The sequence below is a fragment of the Cyanistes caeruleus genome, chromosome 1 (assembly GCF_971803275.1).
Source record: "Cyanistes caeruleus chromosome 1, bCyaCae1.hap1.1, whole genome shotgun sequence".
Lineage (NCBI taxonomy): Eukaryota > Metazoa > Chordata > Aves > Passeriformes > Paridae > Cyanistes > Cyanistes caeruleus.
In genome coordinates, this window is record NC_141701.1 from 35,753,502 (window position 1) to 35,769,623 (window position 16,122).

Genomic DNA, 16,122 nt, shown 5'->3' on the forward strand with positions numbered 1-16,122 from the left:
TAACTACTGAGGATCAGATAGAGATGGAGAATGAATTTTTTGAAAGGTGCAGTCTTGAGCTTGTCATGTATTTAGGGAAAACTTTTCCTGGGAAAACAGGCAGCTTGACGAGATAATTTTGTAGCAATGCTTTTTCTCCTGGATACATAAATTTAAGTTCAAGCTATCTCGTGCTTTGGCACCATATTGTGTAAGTGTAAGCATATATTTCTGACCTCTTTCTCCACCCATTAAGGCCTAGATAAATTAGTCAGTTTTCTATAAACTGTATAAGTGAATCCCTAAATTCTAACCGAGCTAGTTATAGAGCTCAGTAAACGAACTCCGCAAAACCCATAGAGTAAGTATCAGGAAACCCTGCAGGAAACCCTCTGTGGTGACTTCCCAAAACAAAGCTAAATAAAGTATGTGACAGAAAGAGATTTAGATCAATTACAGGAGATTGCTCAGTTTTCGTAATACGTGTAGCAGCTCATCCACACAGAACTTCATTGCCTGTTTTTGCTCAGTGTCTTGACCCTTTTCTCACTATCAGCCACGATGTCTCTTTCAGGAGACCTTGTGCATGGATGAAAGTTCCTTCATTTTGAAAAATTAGTCTTTATTTAGCTAGTGAACTAGCTTTTTAAGGAAACACTACTCAACCCAAGGGCTTCAGCAGCACTGAGTTTGATGTCACTGTCATTCGCTACATTCCTGTCTCACACCTGTTTTCTGTTTTCCCTATTCCTTAGGCAGTAATTTATTTTTTGTTAAAAGCAATTACAAGTCTCAGAAAGCTCTTAATATGACAAAGAAAGCATAAGGTTTGACCCAGTGTGTCTGTGTGTTCAATAACACAGTTCTTAATTGCTCAACACCAGAAGTGCACCTTGTGAAAATGTTTGAGCAAATTGAAGAGCTCTGGGTTGGGATTTTAAGCTACTGCAGTTCATATTTAGCAGTGCTTTTTTAGACCAGCAGGATTTAGAATTCAGGAAGTAAATCTTACGGTATTCTGGGCTTTCATTTGTTACTGTGCTGCCTCAAATGAAGCAATAACTTCCTGGCAGAAAAAAATAAAGGCATGATTCCTTTTGGCTGGGGTGTTCAAAGAGACTGAAAAGAATTACTTGTCAGTGAAAGCAGACATAGAATCACCTTTATAATTTGTGGAAAATCCAGGCCTCTGCCATTTAGTGAAACAGGCTCCTGTTCTTCAGCACCCAAAGTTACATCCCCTCCAGTGCACCTAGCACTTGTTCCCTTTCTCACTGACCACCTCCCCTGACATTTGTTTCTCAACAGCAAGACCTGGAGTGCATGATTTTCAGAGCCTTTAATCTAATGGGTAGATCAGTATCAGTGTATTTTTAATGGTGGTGTGGGGTTTTTTAATCAGTTGAGGTCGGTTTCTGTCTGACTGACTTGTTCCCAGCCAGCTCCAAATGGCTGCTGCTATAGCAGATGTATGCAAAGCAGGACAAATGCTAATGAGTGACCATAAGCAAGAAGTGCCTGTCATTTTTATTCAAAGCATGCAGGAGGGTTTTGTAAGTGGTTAATTTGCCATTGACTGAGTGAGGATGCCAGATCTCCTTCATTCAAAAACACAAATTGTCTCTAAACAGGGATCCTGCTACTCAAAAATAGTCAGAAATATGTTCAATTTATGGAATGTAGGGTTACAAGTGTGACCTCAAGCCTTGCTTGAAAACACCTTCTTTATAATGGCCAGTCACTGGCATTGTCCTGCTTTGCTCACAGCTTCTGCAGCAAAATATTTGAAGGTAAGATGTGGCAAATTAAGCAGCAACCATCTCCAACTGAAAGGAAAACTGACTGCAAAGCATTGGAGTTTTCGAATAATCTGCACCATACACTGTGCAAAAGAAGGATGGATTTTCCTCTTGCAAGAGCAAAATGGGTGCAATGCATTAATTTATTCATAGGCATTTGCAGAATTTGGCAGATTATCCTTATTCATGATGTATGTACCACACTGAGTGCATATGATGCTTTACAAGAAAATTGTCCTTCCACTAAGGTTCATTGTCCCTGCTAGAAAGCGGTCAAAATCTAATTACGATCAATATAGGCCAGACACTCAGTGGATGAGATGTGGAAGTTGAAGGAGCTTGATGTAAAAGGACTAAGCTAAATAAGTGGATTTAAAGAGTGTTCTTTGCAGGGAAGATAATGTGAGTTAATGAAACTTGAGGGAACCAACTAAAGAGAAGAATCTGTCAGCTCCTTGTCTTCCTCTTTATCTTATTTTCTGGGTTTCAGACGTGTTACCATTGTGCAAAGAAAGCAGCTCATGTAACTGCCTTGTTAGATATCACGCTGTCTCTCTCTTTTTCTTTCATTTTCAGGAGTATAAGTTCGATCGATACATAGAGAATGGCAAGAAGAAAACCACGTTCTACAAGGCAGGAAGAAAACTGAAGTATTTCCTAATGCCCTTTGGCTCTGGGATCAGCATGTGTCCAGGGAGGTTCCTCGCAATGAACGAGATGAAGATGTTTCTTTTCATACTATTGTCTCATTTTGATGTAGAACTAGCAGAAAACAAAGCTGTCAGACTTGATAACAGTCGCATGGGCCTTGGTATCCTCCTGCCAGACGTTGATATTGCCTTTCGTTACAAGCTAAGGTCCTTAAGAAATTGAGCAGCTGCCTATATGCTTTCCACTAATCTCCATGTTCGCTCTGTTTCATCACTCAGCTTTATGTTTTTGGAAACATTTGCTTTTCCCTCTCTGCTTTTACCTCCTTCTTCTTTGTTTCTAAGGAGAAAAGCCACTGTGCTGGAGGTAGAGACCAGATGCAGGGACGTGCAACCTCAATTTGTCCTGCTTGAGTTGTGAGAAGTGAGGTGACATGACAAGAGCCTGGCCAAGTAAATAGCCCAGCATCCCTACAGGGTGCATCCCCACACTCTTGGCCATGAGATGAGCAGGATTTACAGGGAGGATGAATCCAGGCCACTTACATGGGAAATGGGCTCAGCAGCTCTCTGTCACAGGGTTAGACTGGGAGGTTCCATACACCCATCATCATCTAGAGGAATAGCAGCATCTGCTCATAGAAGCATAATAACAAAAAAGGGGGAACTTATTTCTAGAAGATGAGAGAATTTAATGTGATTATTATCCTAACTTTATATTTACTTCTTTCATGGCCTTGAGAGTCTTAGCCCTTTATTTGGGAGATGTGATGGAAGTTGTGTAGGGTGGTGGAGGTTGATTTGCAAGAATGTCTTACTGACAACACAGTTCTAACTTCAGGTTTATGTACTGATGGTGAATGTTTTGCTTTCTTGCTCCTTTCCTTTTTTTTTTTTTTTTTTTTTTGTGCAGTGCAAAAAAAATTAAAATATGTGATTTCTTTCCTGCAATCATTTAAAGTCAGAAGAGAAGTTCTGTTGATTTTAATAGGTTCTCAATCAAACCTAAATTATCTATTTTGGCTTTGAGCCCCCCAAAAAAGCATATTCTTCAGGAATAAAATATATAAGCCTGTTTGAAATTATCCTATCACCTTGAAAATTCTCTTTCTCTCACAGTTTCTCAGTAACATGTTTGTGCATTTATTTTATGACCATTTCTTATGTTCATTTCTGCAAAAAGGCAAAAGAGGAAGAGGGTTTCAAGAGCAAGTGTGATATCTAAAAATGCTTTTTAACATTGTTTTACTTTGCCTAAGTTATGCATAGGCAGAGCAGTGTGACCTGTGTTTGGAAACAGACTTGTCCATCTGCAAATTGGAAAATAGGCTCTTCCCTGGGGCCAAAATTTGAGCAAGTGAAAACCCTGGGCAGCCACAGAAGTTTATACTGGCTGCCCAACCTGTTTCACTGGGCACCCAGCTCTTGTTTGGAAAATTAATTTCCTAGTGCACAAAATCTGAGATTTTAGACCCTGTATCTCTTCCCATCCATCACTTCAGAGATTGATGAGGATTCCTGTGGCTGTCCAGTCACAGTTTGCCAAGATGATAATTGTGATGGCAGAGTAGCCACATCTGTGGGCCTTACCTTATGTTCCTAAAAAACTCTGGCACATCTCTTTGGGATGTGCCAGAGTAAGTCTTTCAAAATCAGAAATTCTACTCATCTGTAGAGCACTTGATGGCCTATGGATGAAAACTACTATCTACATACTAAGAATTATTTATTGTTATTTGTGTGGAAGCTTGTTCAGTTATTTGTGTAAAGCACATGCCCTAAATAAGTGTCAGCATCATTAGAAAGATTTTCAGAGATTGGTACAGCCACATTCCAAATCCTCCAAGAAGAAAATTGTGGTTTTATGAGATATCTTGGGTAAACATTTTCTCTTCATACATAGTATCAACAATGTCTACAAATTTAGAATACACTTATATTAAATGGGCTTTGCAGTTGATTAAACGATTTAACTTTACGTCAACATTTAATCAACAGCAAAAGCTGATTATTGCTTTGTGCCACAGAATAAAATCAGGTTTTATGGAGACATTCTTGTACTCCTGTGGTTACTCTGTAGAAGCTATTCTGTACTTAGCTGTAGCTCAGAATCCAGTTTGGACATTAGAGCCTGGTTTATTGATAGAGGGAATGTTGATATCATTACATTGTTGACTGTATTCCATTACTGCTTGTATGTAAGCTGTAAAATGTCTCATGCTACAATTATGATGAATCTTTCTTTGGCATCCAACTTTAAAACAAACCTGAAGCAACTGCGAAAATAACAGTGGGTATTTGTTTTAAACAGAAGCCTCTTTTTTATAATTGTATTCTGTTTTTAGGATTTTGAATTAGAGTATCACTGGCTGCTGCATAATTTGATAGGGCATAATAAGACTTTGCCAAAAGTACATGCAAATGATTAGTAGTTTTAGATTAATTGCTGATAAATTTGTATAGTATCTATTCTGAAATTAAAAGAACTAGGTTGTCTCCAAAGGAACAAATTAAATCTGTATGGTATGTTTCATTTTAAAAAATGAAGGAGAAAAGGGTCAGAATCTTTCCCAGTAGTTGCGGGAAACCTCTATGAAACCACTTGGAGGTCTTGCATCAGAGTTAAAGAGCACCAATCAAGAGGCCAGCATTCTGCTGGGATAAAAGTTGCTTGCTCTTTTTGCTCAGGAACCAAAATAATCAAATGCAAAGCAGGGTCTGCCCAGCCTGGCCTGGAATTGTGTCCCTGGTAACCCCAGGCTCCTGGTAGATTAGTTTGGCTGGTAAGCAATGCAGCATTTCCTTGGCATACCTCAGCTGCTGAGGAAGTAAACTTTGCCTCCAAGAAAAGTCATGAGAGCTGGAGCTGGACAGAGAGGTTAAGCCCTTCTGGTCCATGCATTCAGCAGCTGAGGAGGGGACATACTGAGAGCCAGCAGCTGGTCTGACCAGGAGTGACTCAGTCTCCATGGAGCAGCACTGAAAGGCCCATTCCTGGTCAATAAGCTGAGACAGCACAACAGGGTGTAGCATCCCCAAAAGCGCCAGCTGGAGCCAAGCTAGCTGCAGGGTGCTGTGCCAAGAAGAGCTTGTTTCATTACAGAGGGCACAACGCCATTTTTGGTGACCTCCTCTGCTGCAGGACCCAGGAGTGTGCAGCTCTGTCTGTCACCAGAGCACAGAGGCAAAATCATCTAAGCAGAAAGAGCAGTGCTCTTTTCCAGCGTTCAGGTGCTGGTGGGGAGAGGCAGACCGGTGCTTCCCCCTGCCACCTCTCCAGCAGGGGGGTCTGCCCTGCCAGCCCGGTACCTGCTGGGGGCATCCACAGACCTGGCAGCTGCAGGGGCAGGCAGGAGGAGTACGTGGGTGCCCCCTGAATTTCTCTGCTCTTCCTCAATGAATTGGTGCAGTCACCATCATTTAGAGATGTGACTCAGCTGGTCACTACCAGCCTCTGACTGTAAGTTGTTGGTGTCTACGGCTAAATCAATAGTATCTTTTGCTATTAAAAAAATATATAAGCACCTTTTTTTCTCATTAAAAAATAGGTTTATTTGATCAGTAAGGCCCTTTTTAACACCCAAGAAGAAAGTTAATTTATCATGAACTAATGTGAATGCTAAAACGTAATTTTTTAATTATTCTTCTTATTTTAATTTACAGATTGAATGTTCTCCATTTTCATGCTGGCACTTAGATGCTAGCATTGCTAGATGCTATTGTGAACTTTTTAAAATGTTACATTATTTAGGAAACCATCTAGTATATGTGCACCTGTATGCAAATTAGATTTTCATATCTCTGTCAGTATGTCCTAATGTAATAATATAAAACCATGTAAGAGTTGTTCTTTAGTTTATACTTCTAAGCCAGCTGCATGTCACTCTACTTGGCACTGCTATTTTTACGAATAATTACTGGTCTTTGAATTTCTCTTGTAGAATTAAACATGATCTTTTATTTTGTCATTATTGAACTTTCAAGTTCAATTCAAGAGATTGTGAAGTGCTCTTAATTTTGCAAACTCACAATTTGTATATAGATGAACAATGTCTAGGTTCTACTTTAACAGTTAATATCCATTGTTGAAGCTCCTAGATCAACTAAGGTACTTCTGAGCAAGAAAATCGAAATTTCATTATTTTAGTAATCTAACATCTTAAGGGAATTTTGTATTTCAAGGACACAATAAAAAGGAATGCATCTATTTTAATATTGAATGTTTGTCCATGGTATTTTTTCCAGCTTATGTTCATACTTTTTTCACAGATTCACAATTATTGCTTTAATTTTTTAATTATTATTTCAACATACTACATTTTTCAGTTACTTGATCTTGACAGGTATTTCTGTAATGAAAAAAAAAAGGCCTTTAATTCAGCAGTGGAATACTGAATCTCCTCTGAATATTGGAAACAATGGTGTCTTTTACCACACCCCTCTCTGCCATGAAACATAAGCCAGTTCTCATCAGATGAGGTAAAAAACGTGGTACTTCTGACATTCTTAGGACATTATTCAAAATTAGTATATAAGATCTGCAGTCCACTAGTGATTCCTAAGTACAACTCTTAGGCTTTTGCTTTGGCAAACCTCCATGTAGTACAAGATGTACTACCTAGTGTAAAATATTCTGTCTTCACAGATCATTCATTTTAAAAGGGGATATGAATGAAATTATTATGATACACAGCACTGCACCAGCAAAGCACAACTTGGCTTTTCTAGGTATCACTGTAGCTGCTAAGTTCTACAAGTAGGTATTTAATAGGAAGGTTGTACCCTAAAGACATCGGTGCTTCTCCATTCCTTCATGCAGAAATGCTTGTCAGGTATGTCTGCAAGGGTTATTGAAGATACTTCCTAGAGAAACAGACCTGCCGCATTTTCTGGGTTTGATAAATGTGTGTGTAGCTGTGCAATTGTTTTAACTCCAGGCTATATTAGAAGTTACTGAAATTTATAAATTAAAAAGCAGCACTGGTTGGATTTCTCGAAGGGCACATTTCTGAGTGAGCTTTCCATAATGGTCTAAAAGATAGCTTGAAAGGAAGGATTTAGTGAGACCCCCTAACACTGTATTTTATCCAGTATTTGATTTGATACTAGGTACTGTCTGGATGTTACTTGTACAGCACTCTATTTTAAAACTGTTTGATGTATCAATTTATACTTATGCTTAACTCATATGAATAGAGCTATTCTAACAGCCAGACCATAGAAAGTGAAGTATTTTCCTGTCTACTACCTAAACCAGCCCAGCTACCCTGGCTAATCATGTCCCCATACCCACTACATATCAGAAAAATTATCTCATTACAAAAACACCCCTCAAAACTATACTTACAAAAGTATGGTGATCCTTAAATTATTGTCTATGTTTAAAATTAGGAAAAAATATGAAGAAATATATAAAAGCATATCAACAAAAGGTAGACAATGTTCCATTTCAAAGTGAAAGCAAGGAAGCTGTAGTGGGATATTGATACTCATATAAACGTGTTCTCTGTTTATTCTATGCATCAGGCTTTCCTGGGATCTCATGTACTGAGGTTGTATGAGTACATCATTTGTAATAGTAGAAATGTTCTTGTCTTTAAAACTATTCCCACCAAAATAAATAATCAAAAGAATACTAAGCTTTAGCTGTTCTTGCTAGAAGCCTTGCAGGATTCTTTCTGTCTTCAAAGATTTGCTAAATCGATTATGACACTAATGTGTTGGTTTATTTTTCTTTTTTCTAAAACCACCAGCTATGAGTACAGAAAAGTTGAACAAAAGTCTAAGCTCTGGCTACAGGGTGAGCAAAAGTCAGTGAGCAAACACCCTGTGATGACTTTTGACAGCGACTTCTTCCCCATCCACTCATCTTTCCAACTACCTCTTCTTCCAAACAGTTTAGTCGCTCACTAACCTCCTACAGGCAGCAAGTCTTTCCCTGTCTAATTTCCATCTTGTGAGCCAGTGAATCGCCTCTCTTCACAACGTATCTTTCAGCTGCCTTTTAAAAATGAATTCTTTACAGCAGCCTCTTGCAAAACCGGCATCGCAGGTGGCTGCAGCTGGGAGAAGTGCCGCCTCGCTAAAGCTTTGAACCTGAAAAGCGGATGGGCATTAGTTGAGTTCGTGCTTGAAGCACCGGGGGATGCTGCCGCTCCGGGATGCCCCCGGCCCGCAGCGACCGCAGGGAACCGCACTCTCGCCCGCATCCCGCATCCCGCATCCCGCATCCCGCATCCCGCATCCTGCATCCCGCATCCCGCATCCCCGCCCGCTTCCCACCGCCCGCCGGGCTCCCGCCGCCGCCTTGCGCTCCCTGCGCTCCCACCTCCCCCGGCCCCTTACAGAAATCAGGGGAGAGGGGCGTGGGAAAAGACTCCTGCAGCCCCTTCCCAAAAGCGTCACGAGCTTCCAGGGATGCTGCAGTGGGACAAGGGGACGGGACCCCAGAGGAGGTTCCTAGGGAAGCGGTCGGGTGTTCGGTGAGTTCGGAGGGCTTCGGCTGGTGGAGAGAAGGTTTACTCTGGAAAGGCGATTGTTTTTCCCTAATCCTCAATTATGAAGATTTAAAAATAGTATTAAAGGAGCAATCTGTTCTGCAACTTCTCAGAAGAAATAATTGTTGATTTAGATAAGCACTGATCCCTTCAGTGTTTGATGAAGACGTTAATTTATGGCTGTCTAGCAGTTTATGGCTGTCATTAGATTTTCAGCTTTGTCTCTCTTCGAAATGTATCTTTATTTTTTTATTTTAATCCGAGACAATTATGTAAGAAAACGGTTATGTTTGATCTAAAATACATCATTTTCCTATAGCATTTCAAATTATTCACAGATCATAGTTCTTATATGTGCATATATGAATTTAAAAATACAGCAGTAAAGTGCTTGAAACAGACCATAAATTTGCTTCCTATTTTATTACACGTCTCTGAATCAGGTTGAGAGGACAAGGGCAACTAGGGGCTTGGGGAAGGATTTAACCCTTCCCGAGGCTGGAGAACGAGCCGAACCAGACCAAATTCCCCTCCGGAGCGCTTCGGGGGCGGGTGTGGGCGGGCTGGGTGACACCGAGCTGATGAGTGACCAGGGGGAACTGGGGCTGGCTGCAGCTCTGTGCTCATTGAGCAGATGTCCCCTCTGCGACGTGCTCGGAGCCCCCGGCTGGGGCTGGGGGCCGGGGCAGCCATGCCGGCAGCGGCTCCCCCTTTCCCCCTGCCCCGGGAGGGCAGCGCAGGAGCGGGAGCGATCGGCTTAACCCCTGCGGCACCTGCCTGAGCCACGGGCAACCCCTCAGGGAGAAGCTGCCCCGCGCCCTCCGTGGGCCCCAATAGTGCCGGAGCTTTCCCCGGGGCCCGACGGGCAGCAGCGGCCCCGCGGAGCGGGCGGGAGCCCAGAGCGACTTCCCCAAACTTTTGTCCCGCTCCGACAAGGAGCTGGAGCTCTTCGTTTGCTTAGAGCCTCAGCATCCCTCCGGCCTGTGGGCAGGGGCGGTGCCATCACGGCTACAAATGATCCCGGCCCCTGTGTTTTACCCCCCAACAGCCTCCCTCCGCCACCGCAAAAAAAAAAAAAATAATAAAATTAAAAAAAAAGGTGTTAATTGCTGTAAAGTTTCCGAACACGTGGATAATTTACTTTGACTGCTGAGTTTTAATTAAAAGCAAACTTATTTATGTTTCTGATGTTTATATTACGCGATTTAATTACGTTTAGAGGCAGCGTCGCACTTTTTTTCCCCCTTCCACCCTAAATCACATTTTCATTAAAGGTTTTAATAAGAAAACTCACTTGACCACTATTCATTATCTAGTCCCCTCCATGCACACAAGTTCACTTACCCATTCATTTATTCACTTACTCATTCCAGCAGATCCGCTGCAACTGCTGCTAGCAGGGATGTGAACACTCATAATTATTTGTCAAAGTCTGGAAAGTGTATTATCCCTTCTTCTAGTGGTAATTAGTTACCATAGCATCTAATACGTAAATGTGCCCAGAGCACACCATTAACAGTTAAGCGGAGGATTCAATTTAACACATGATTATATCTTTCATAAGTCATTACATTAGGAAAGCCAATGTCACTCACGCTGGGACAATCTAGGCTCCGAGCCGGGGTAAGGGGCTGGGGAAGGGAGCCAGGCTGGGCGGCGGGGGCAAAGGGAGCTCCGGATGAGGCTGAGGGAGATCCCGGTTCGGAGGGGCACTTGGGAGAGGGGAAGAAGCTCTTTTGAAAGGGTACATGTTCATTTCTGGCTAAGCGATCTGTCAGGCTTTAAGGGGGGCGGGGAGCCTCTCTCCTCCCCCCAGCCCGGCACACATTACGCTTGCATTGGCAAGACCCGCTCAGGGACCGGCCCAGTGGCTTGGCGCCGCTTCTGAGGGAGGGTGCCCGGTGCAGCGCGACGGGAGAGCGGGGCCAGGAGCGGTGGCACCTCTACCCTGCACGAAGCCCTCGCCCCTCTCCGAAGCAATGGAACAGGAAGCGAGAGAGCCCAAAGTCGGGCGGCAGCGGTAGCCAGGGATGACAAAGATTTTCATTCCGCTGTCCCGTCGCTCCGAAGCAGAGGCAGGCGAGAGAGCGGACAAACCTCTCCGTTTGTCCACAGACCTCGCTCCCCAGAGCCGGCCGGCAGCGCTCCGGGCCCGGCCAGCACATTCCGGAGCCTGCCGGGGCATGGGCCTCCCCCAGGCCCTTGCCTTCTCCCCACCTGAGGTCCCGGCCGCTCCAGGAGTTTGCTGGGACCTGGCTTGGCTTCCCCCACCCCACTGCCGGGCAAAGCCGAGCACCGCCCGCGCCTTCCGAGGGAACCTCTCCGGGAAGGAAGCTCCCTCGGTAGACAGAGACATAACGCGGTAAAAATCGCAGCAAACGTGTCCTGCGATGTTACATGCACGGACACACAGGCACACGGACACACAGGCACACGGACACACAGGCACACACACTCACATGGACACACACACACACTCACTCACACACACTCACACTCACTCACACTCACTCACACGGACACACACACAGACACGCACCACGCCGAGCTGGTGGCGGTGGTTAATTCCTAATCAGAATGATGGACAGCAGAGACAGAACAATACAAACTAATGGCTGTGTTGCTGATCACTTTACCCCTTGATTAAAGACACCCAATTATGGCGCAGAACAGTGTCGTAATTATGTTCCTTAATCACATCCAGGAGGTTTAATTGCCTTAACGATGTGTTTCATTAAATGAATTTAGGTATTATAGTCGACAGTTTTCATACACAGTTGTTTTCAAATTAACATAATATTAGACATCGTCATGGAAATTGTTTTAATAATCATAATTAGACGCACCCAGCCTTTGTCTAGTAAATGCTGAGAGACGCTTCTCCTTGCGCCTGGGGGCTGATCTGCCCACCCTCTCTGGGCTGCCTTCCCACAGCTCCGTGGCACTTTACAGTTATGTTTCCTGAAAAGTTACAGGTTCTGATTAATCTTTTTTGATGGGAAGTGGAGCAGAAAATATTTATCCCCTTCCCCCGCCTGTAGTGCTGCCGCTGGGAGAGGCGGCTCCGCGGACGGCCGGCGCCGCCCGAGGGGAGGGGGGAGCCGCAGGACCGGGACCCCCGGGCCGAGCCTGGGGGGGCTCCCTGCTTCCCCTGCCCTCGGCTTTGGGGCAGGGCGGAGGGTGCACAAGGGGAGGGGCGGCTCCGAGGCTCGGCGGATTGGGAGGAGGAGCGGGAGGGGGGGCGGTCCTGCAGCCCCGCGGCACATCCAGGCACATCCAGCCCCATCCGGGCCCGGCACTGCCCCACGGCAGCGCCAGAAACGCAGCGAGCCACGAACTTCTCGCCTCCCTGCCTGGGACACCCGGAGTGGGGTGATGGGGAGGGTACTGGGGCGCACTCAGAGCAAGGCAAAGGAAAGAAAGCACCCCCACCGTCCACCTCCTTAAATCTGGATGGATATGCTTAACAAAGCACAGCGTAATACAAGCGTTTGTTCAAAATATTTTAATAAAGATTCTTTCCGACATAGATACACATACAAACGGTCGTACATTGCTGTCATAATCTGATTGACCTATTTAATATATATCACTCTTTACACATCCGTGACCTGCCAACAGATCCATCATGGCTCCTATTTTGCCATCCAACCTGACAGTCCGAATTTGTATTATCTGCAAGTAGTGGAAAATAGCAGGACTCGTTCTTGAAAAAAAAAAAAAAAAAAAAGAAAAAGAAAAAGAAAAAAAATTTTAAAAAATTAAAAAAGAAAGAAAATGAAAAAAAAAAAATCTTGATTTACAAATGGCAGCGAGACAGCCACCCAGCCATGCAAATGCAAACTCAAACTGAAGGCTCACTTTGGGTAAATAGCTACTTCTTGCTTTTCATCTCTCATTTTTCTTAAAAAAATAAAAATCATAAAACCAAACAAACAAACAAACCCCCCCCCAAAAAAACCAAAATCACGAACGAAAAGCCCACCCCACACATCACCTGAAAAAGGAAGAGAAGAATTCCACGCGTTCTGTAAATTAGCCTAAAGTATTTTAAAGTATTTCAACTTAAATAGTCATCCACAGAATAATTTACATACACATTAAAAGCGGTTTAAATTATACCTCCGAAAACACAGCGCCTGGGAAAACATTGGCTTGGCAAGTGTTCTTTTAGCAGCTATTGCTCTGATGCCTTGTAAAAGTAAATAGTTATTACTTGTTATAATGCAATGAATACCCTTTCAAAAATCAGTTGGTTGAGCAATTAAGAATACACTTTTCCTGTAATTTTTGGACTGAAGCAATTTATTAAAGCTCAATTTAAATACAGGGATGATGCAACTTAAAATCCAGATGACCTTTCATAAACCTAAGCAGCTCGGATACATCAACATTTCTGGTTATATGTTGTTGGCAAATAAATGTTTTAAACACTTGGCACACAGTTTAAGTTAATCCATGAACAGAATTTTAGAAGCGTTTAAAGTAACTGCACATAAGACCCGTGACCTTAACACATGATAAATATTGTTGGCGTGGAAGGGTCATTTTAAAGAATAACAAATAAATAGCATGTCTTGTTTATACATCATTGCAAAGTGGAAAGAAACAAGGTGCACATAAATATTTCTTTTAAAAATGCGATACTTTCAGCCACACGGAGTAGGGGTTTTGATCGGTTATTTTTTGTCTTTTTTTTTTTTTTTTAACTCTCTCGATTTTTTTTTAAATCACTCTCACCAAACTTTGCGCATTTTCACAGGATCAAAGTTTAGAGACGATAAAAAATACGAAGTCTTCCATAGCAATGGTCCAGTCTCTTTGTTTCTGCGAGTCACTTAAATAATAAGTTTACATTTCAAGTTTGTTTGTTTCCTGGCTCAGAATAATAATAATAATAATACTGCTAATAATAATTAATTAAAAAAAAAAAAAAATCTATGTTCAAGTGCCCTCTCTGATTTGTCCCCGGCGATAGCCCCGGCTCCCAGCCCGGCCTGCTGTTTCCCGGCCTCTCCTTTGTCCGGACGCGCAGCGAGCCCCCCCCGGCGCCCCCCGGGCCGGGCCTTCCTTCCTTGCTCCCCGCGGCACCCCCGGCCCCGCGCCCCCTCCCCGCCGCCGCACGCTGGCTCCCGTCGCGGTCCCGTCCCGGCGGCAGCCCAGGAGAAGAGCGAGGCGAGGCGAGTCGGGGCAGAGGGCGGCGGGGCCCGGGCAGCGCTCAGTCCCTCCGCCGCCTCCGCGCCCCCCGGCCCGGGGCCGGACCGCCGGCTGTCGCCGCTCCCCGGGGCCGCGGCGGCGGCGGGGGGCGGCCACGGCGGCGGCGCTTAAGGCTTCTCCGTGCACTGTTTGCAGAGGCTGGAGGAGACGCTGTTGAAGATGGCACATTTCTCCGGGCAGGAGGTGGCGGGGGGCAGCCCGGCGCTGAAGGGGTAACCGGCCGCCTGCTCGTAGGCGCCGAGGGCGGGGTGCAGCGCCGCCGCCGCCGCCGCCGCCGCCGCGGCGGAGCTGGGCAGGGAGGCGGCCGAGATGGCCTGGCCCTGGTTGAGATAAGCCACCAAGCGCCGCATCTCCTCCAGGGCCTGCGCCTGCATCAGGATGTAGTTCTTGGCCAGGAGGAGCGTGGCGATCTTGGAGAGCTTCCGCACCGAGGGACTGTGCGCGTAGGGGATGACCGCCCGCAGCTCGTCCAGCGCGTCGTTCAGGTCGTGCATCCGCCGCCGCTCCCGCGCGTTGATGTTGAGCCGCAGCGCCTTCTGCTCCTTGGACTTCTTGCTGCCGCCGTGCCCGTGGCTGTTGGAGCAGCTGCCCTCGGCCGCCTTCAGCCCCCCGCCCCCCCCTCCGCCGCCGCCCGCCGCCGGCGAGGCGACGCGCGGGTCCCCCCCGGCGCCGCGCAGCACCAGCTCGCAGCGGCCGTCGCTGTCGTCGTCGGGGCTCTGCTCGCCGCCGCTGCTCTCGGCCACCGAGCTGCGGCTGGCGCTCTCGCCGTACTTGACGCAGACGGAGCCCGGCGGCAGCGCCAGCGGGTCGCCGCCGACTCCGGGCTGCAGCAGCGCCTCGGGCTCCGACGCCTCGTAGCAGGCGAGCGGCGAGGGCTGGCGGTCGCGGGGGTGGGAGAGGTCGAGCCCCGGGGGCGAGCGGAAGGCGGACTCCATGCGCTTGGCCGAGGCGGCGAGGCTCTTGTGGAAGAGGTCCTCTTCTGCGGGCAGCCCCAGCGCCCGCTCCATCGGCGCCCCGCTCGCCTCCGCCTCCTCCGCCCCCCTCAGTTCCCGGCCCGCTCCTCCAAGGCTCCGCGCCGCGGCGGGCGGCTCCCCGGCGTCCCGCTGGCAGAAATCGCTTCCCGGCTCCCGCCGGGGCTGCGCCGTGCCCGGCGCCGCGGCTGCCCCTTCTCCGGCTCCGGCGGCGGCTCGGACCGCGGCTCCGGCTGCGGCTCCGGCTGCGGCTCCGGCTGTGGCTCCGGCTCGGGAGGCGGCTCCGGCTCGGGCTGCGGCTCCGGCAGCGGCTGTGGCTCGGGCTGTGGCTGTGGCTCCGGCTGCGGCTCCGGCTCGCCCTCAGCAGGCGCCGCGCTGGGGCATTGTGCGCTGCCAGTGGAGCCGCTTCCACCGTTTATCTTGCTTGGATTCACCTTCAAGAGATTTCCGGACCCATCAACCAGCAGCCGCCGCAGACGGGGGAGTCTTTTACATCATTATCTCTGAGAGTAGGTTATTATGAAGAAGACTCGCCTGTTGGGACAGAGCTTTCTACCCAATCAGGTTAACGTTTTAATTAATAGGATTAAAACGGTAACAAACAATCCCAGGCGCTATCTGGCCCTGAGTCTGAATAGTTTCTTTTCCCAGGTCTGAAGACAGGCAGCAGCTAGAGCTTTATAAGAGGCGCCTGCTCCATTATTCTCCCTGCCATCTGTATACACAGCTTAACGCATATGTTTGCAAGACGTTGTGTCCTGTTAGTAACCCAACAACTGCCTTTAGCTTGACATGTGTGGCGACTTTCACTCATCAATGAGCACACTAAAAGCCCTACTTAGATCGAAGGATGTTCTTTGCCTCCTTCAGCAAATTACAGCCCTGCACTGCAGAAAAGCCCACTTCAACACTTCTCCTTCCGAGTGCTGCCAGCAGACTTCTGCTAACTTAGCCGTGGAGTCAGGAGTGACACCCTCTCCCCCCAGCCCACCCACCCCCTGCATTTACA

The 16,122-nt window shown here is 46.6% G+C and overlaps 2 protein-coding genes across 3 annotated transcripts in view; one reads left to right on the forward strand and one right to left on the reverse strand.

The window, feature by feature from the left end:
* Positions 1-6,648, forward strand: part of CYP7B1 (cytochrome P450 family 7 subfamily B member 1) — a 125,352-nt gene extending 118,704 nt beyond the window's left edge. For both annotated transcript variants that reach the window (XM_086886902.1, XM_086886898.1), the window contains exon 6: positions 2,355-6,648. In XM_086886902.1, coding sequence (XP_086743028.1) covers positions 2,355-2,651 — 297 coding nt within the window. In that variant the 3' untranslated portion in view covers positions 2,652-6,648. The remainder of the gene's footprint in view (positions 1-2,354) is intronic.
* A 7,522-nt stretch (positions 6,649-14,170) lies between these two features.
* Positions 14,171-15,193, reverse strand: BHLHE22 (basic helix-loop-helix family member e22). The gene has a single exon (XM_086886912.1). The coding sequence runs from the start codon at positions 15,147-15,149 to the stop codon at positions 14,250-14,252; it is 900 nt and encodes a 299-aa protein (XP_086743038.1). The 5' UTR covers positions 15,150-15,193; the 3' UTR covers positions 14,171-14,249.
* Positions 15,194-16,122: the final 929 nt, after the last annotated feature.

Bases quoted from the DNA above. Each gene is read 5' to 3' on its own strand.
- BHLHE22 (XM_086886912.1), bottom strand. From the start codon at position 15,149: ATGGAGCGGGCGCTGGGGCTGCCCGCAGAAGAGGACCTCTTCCACAAG.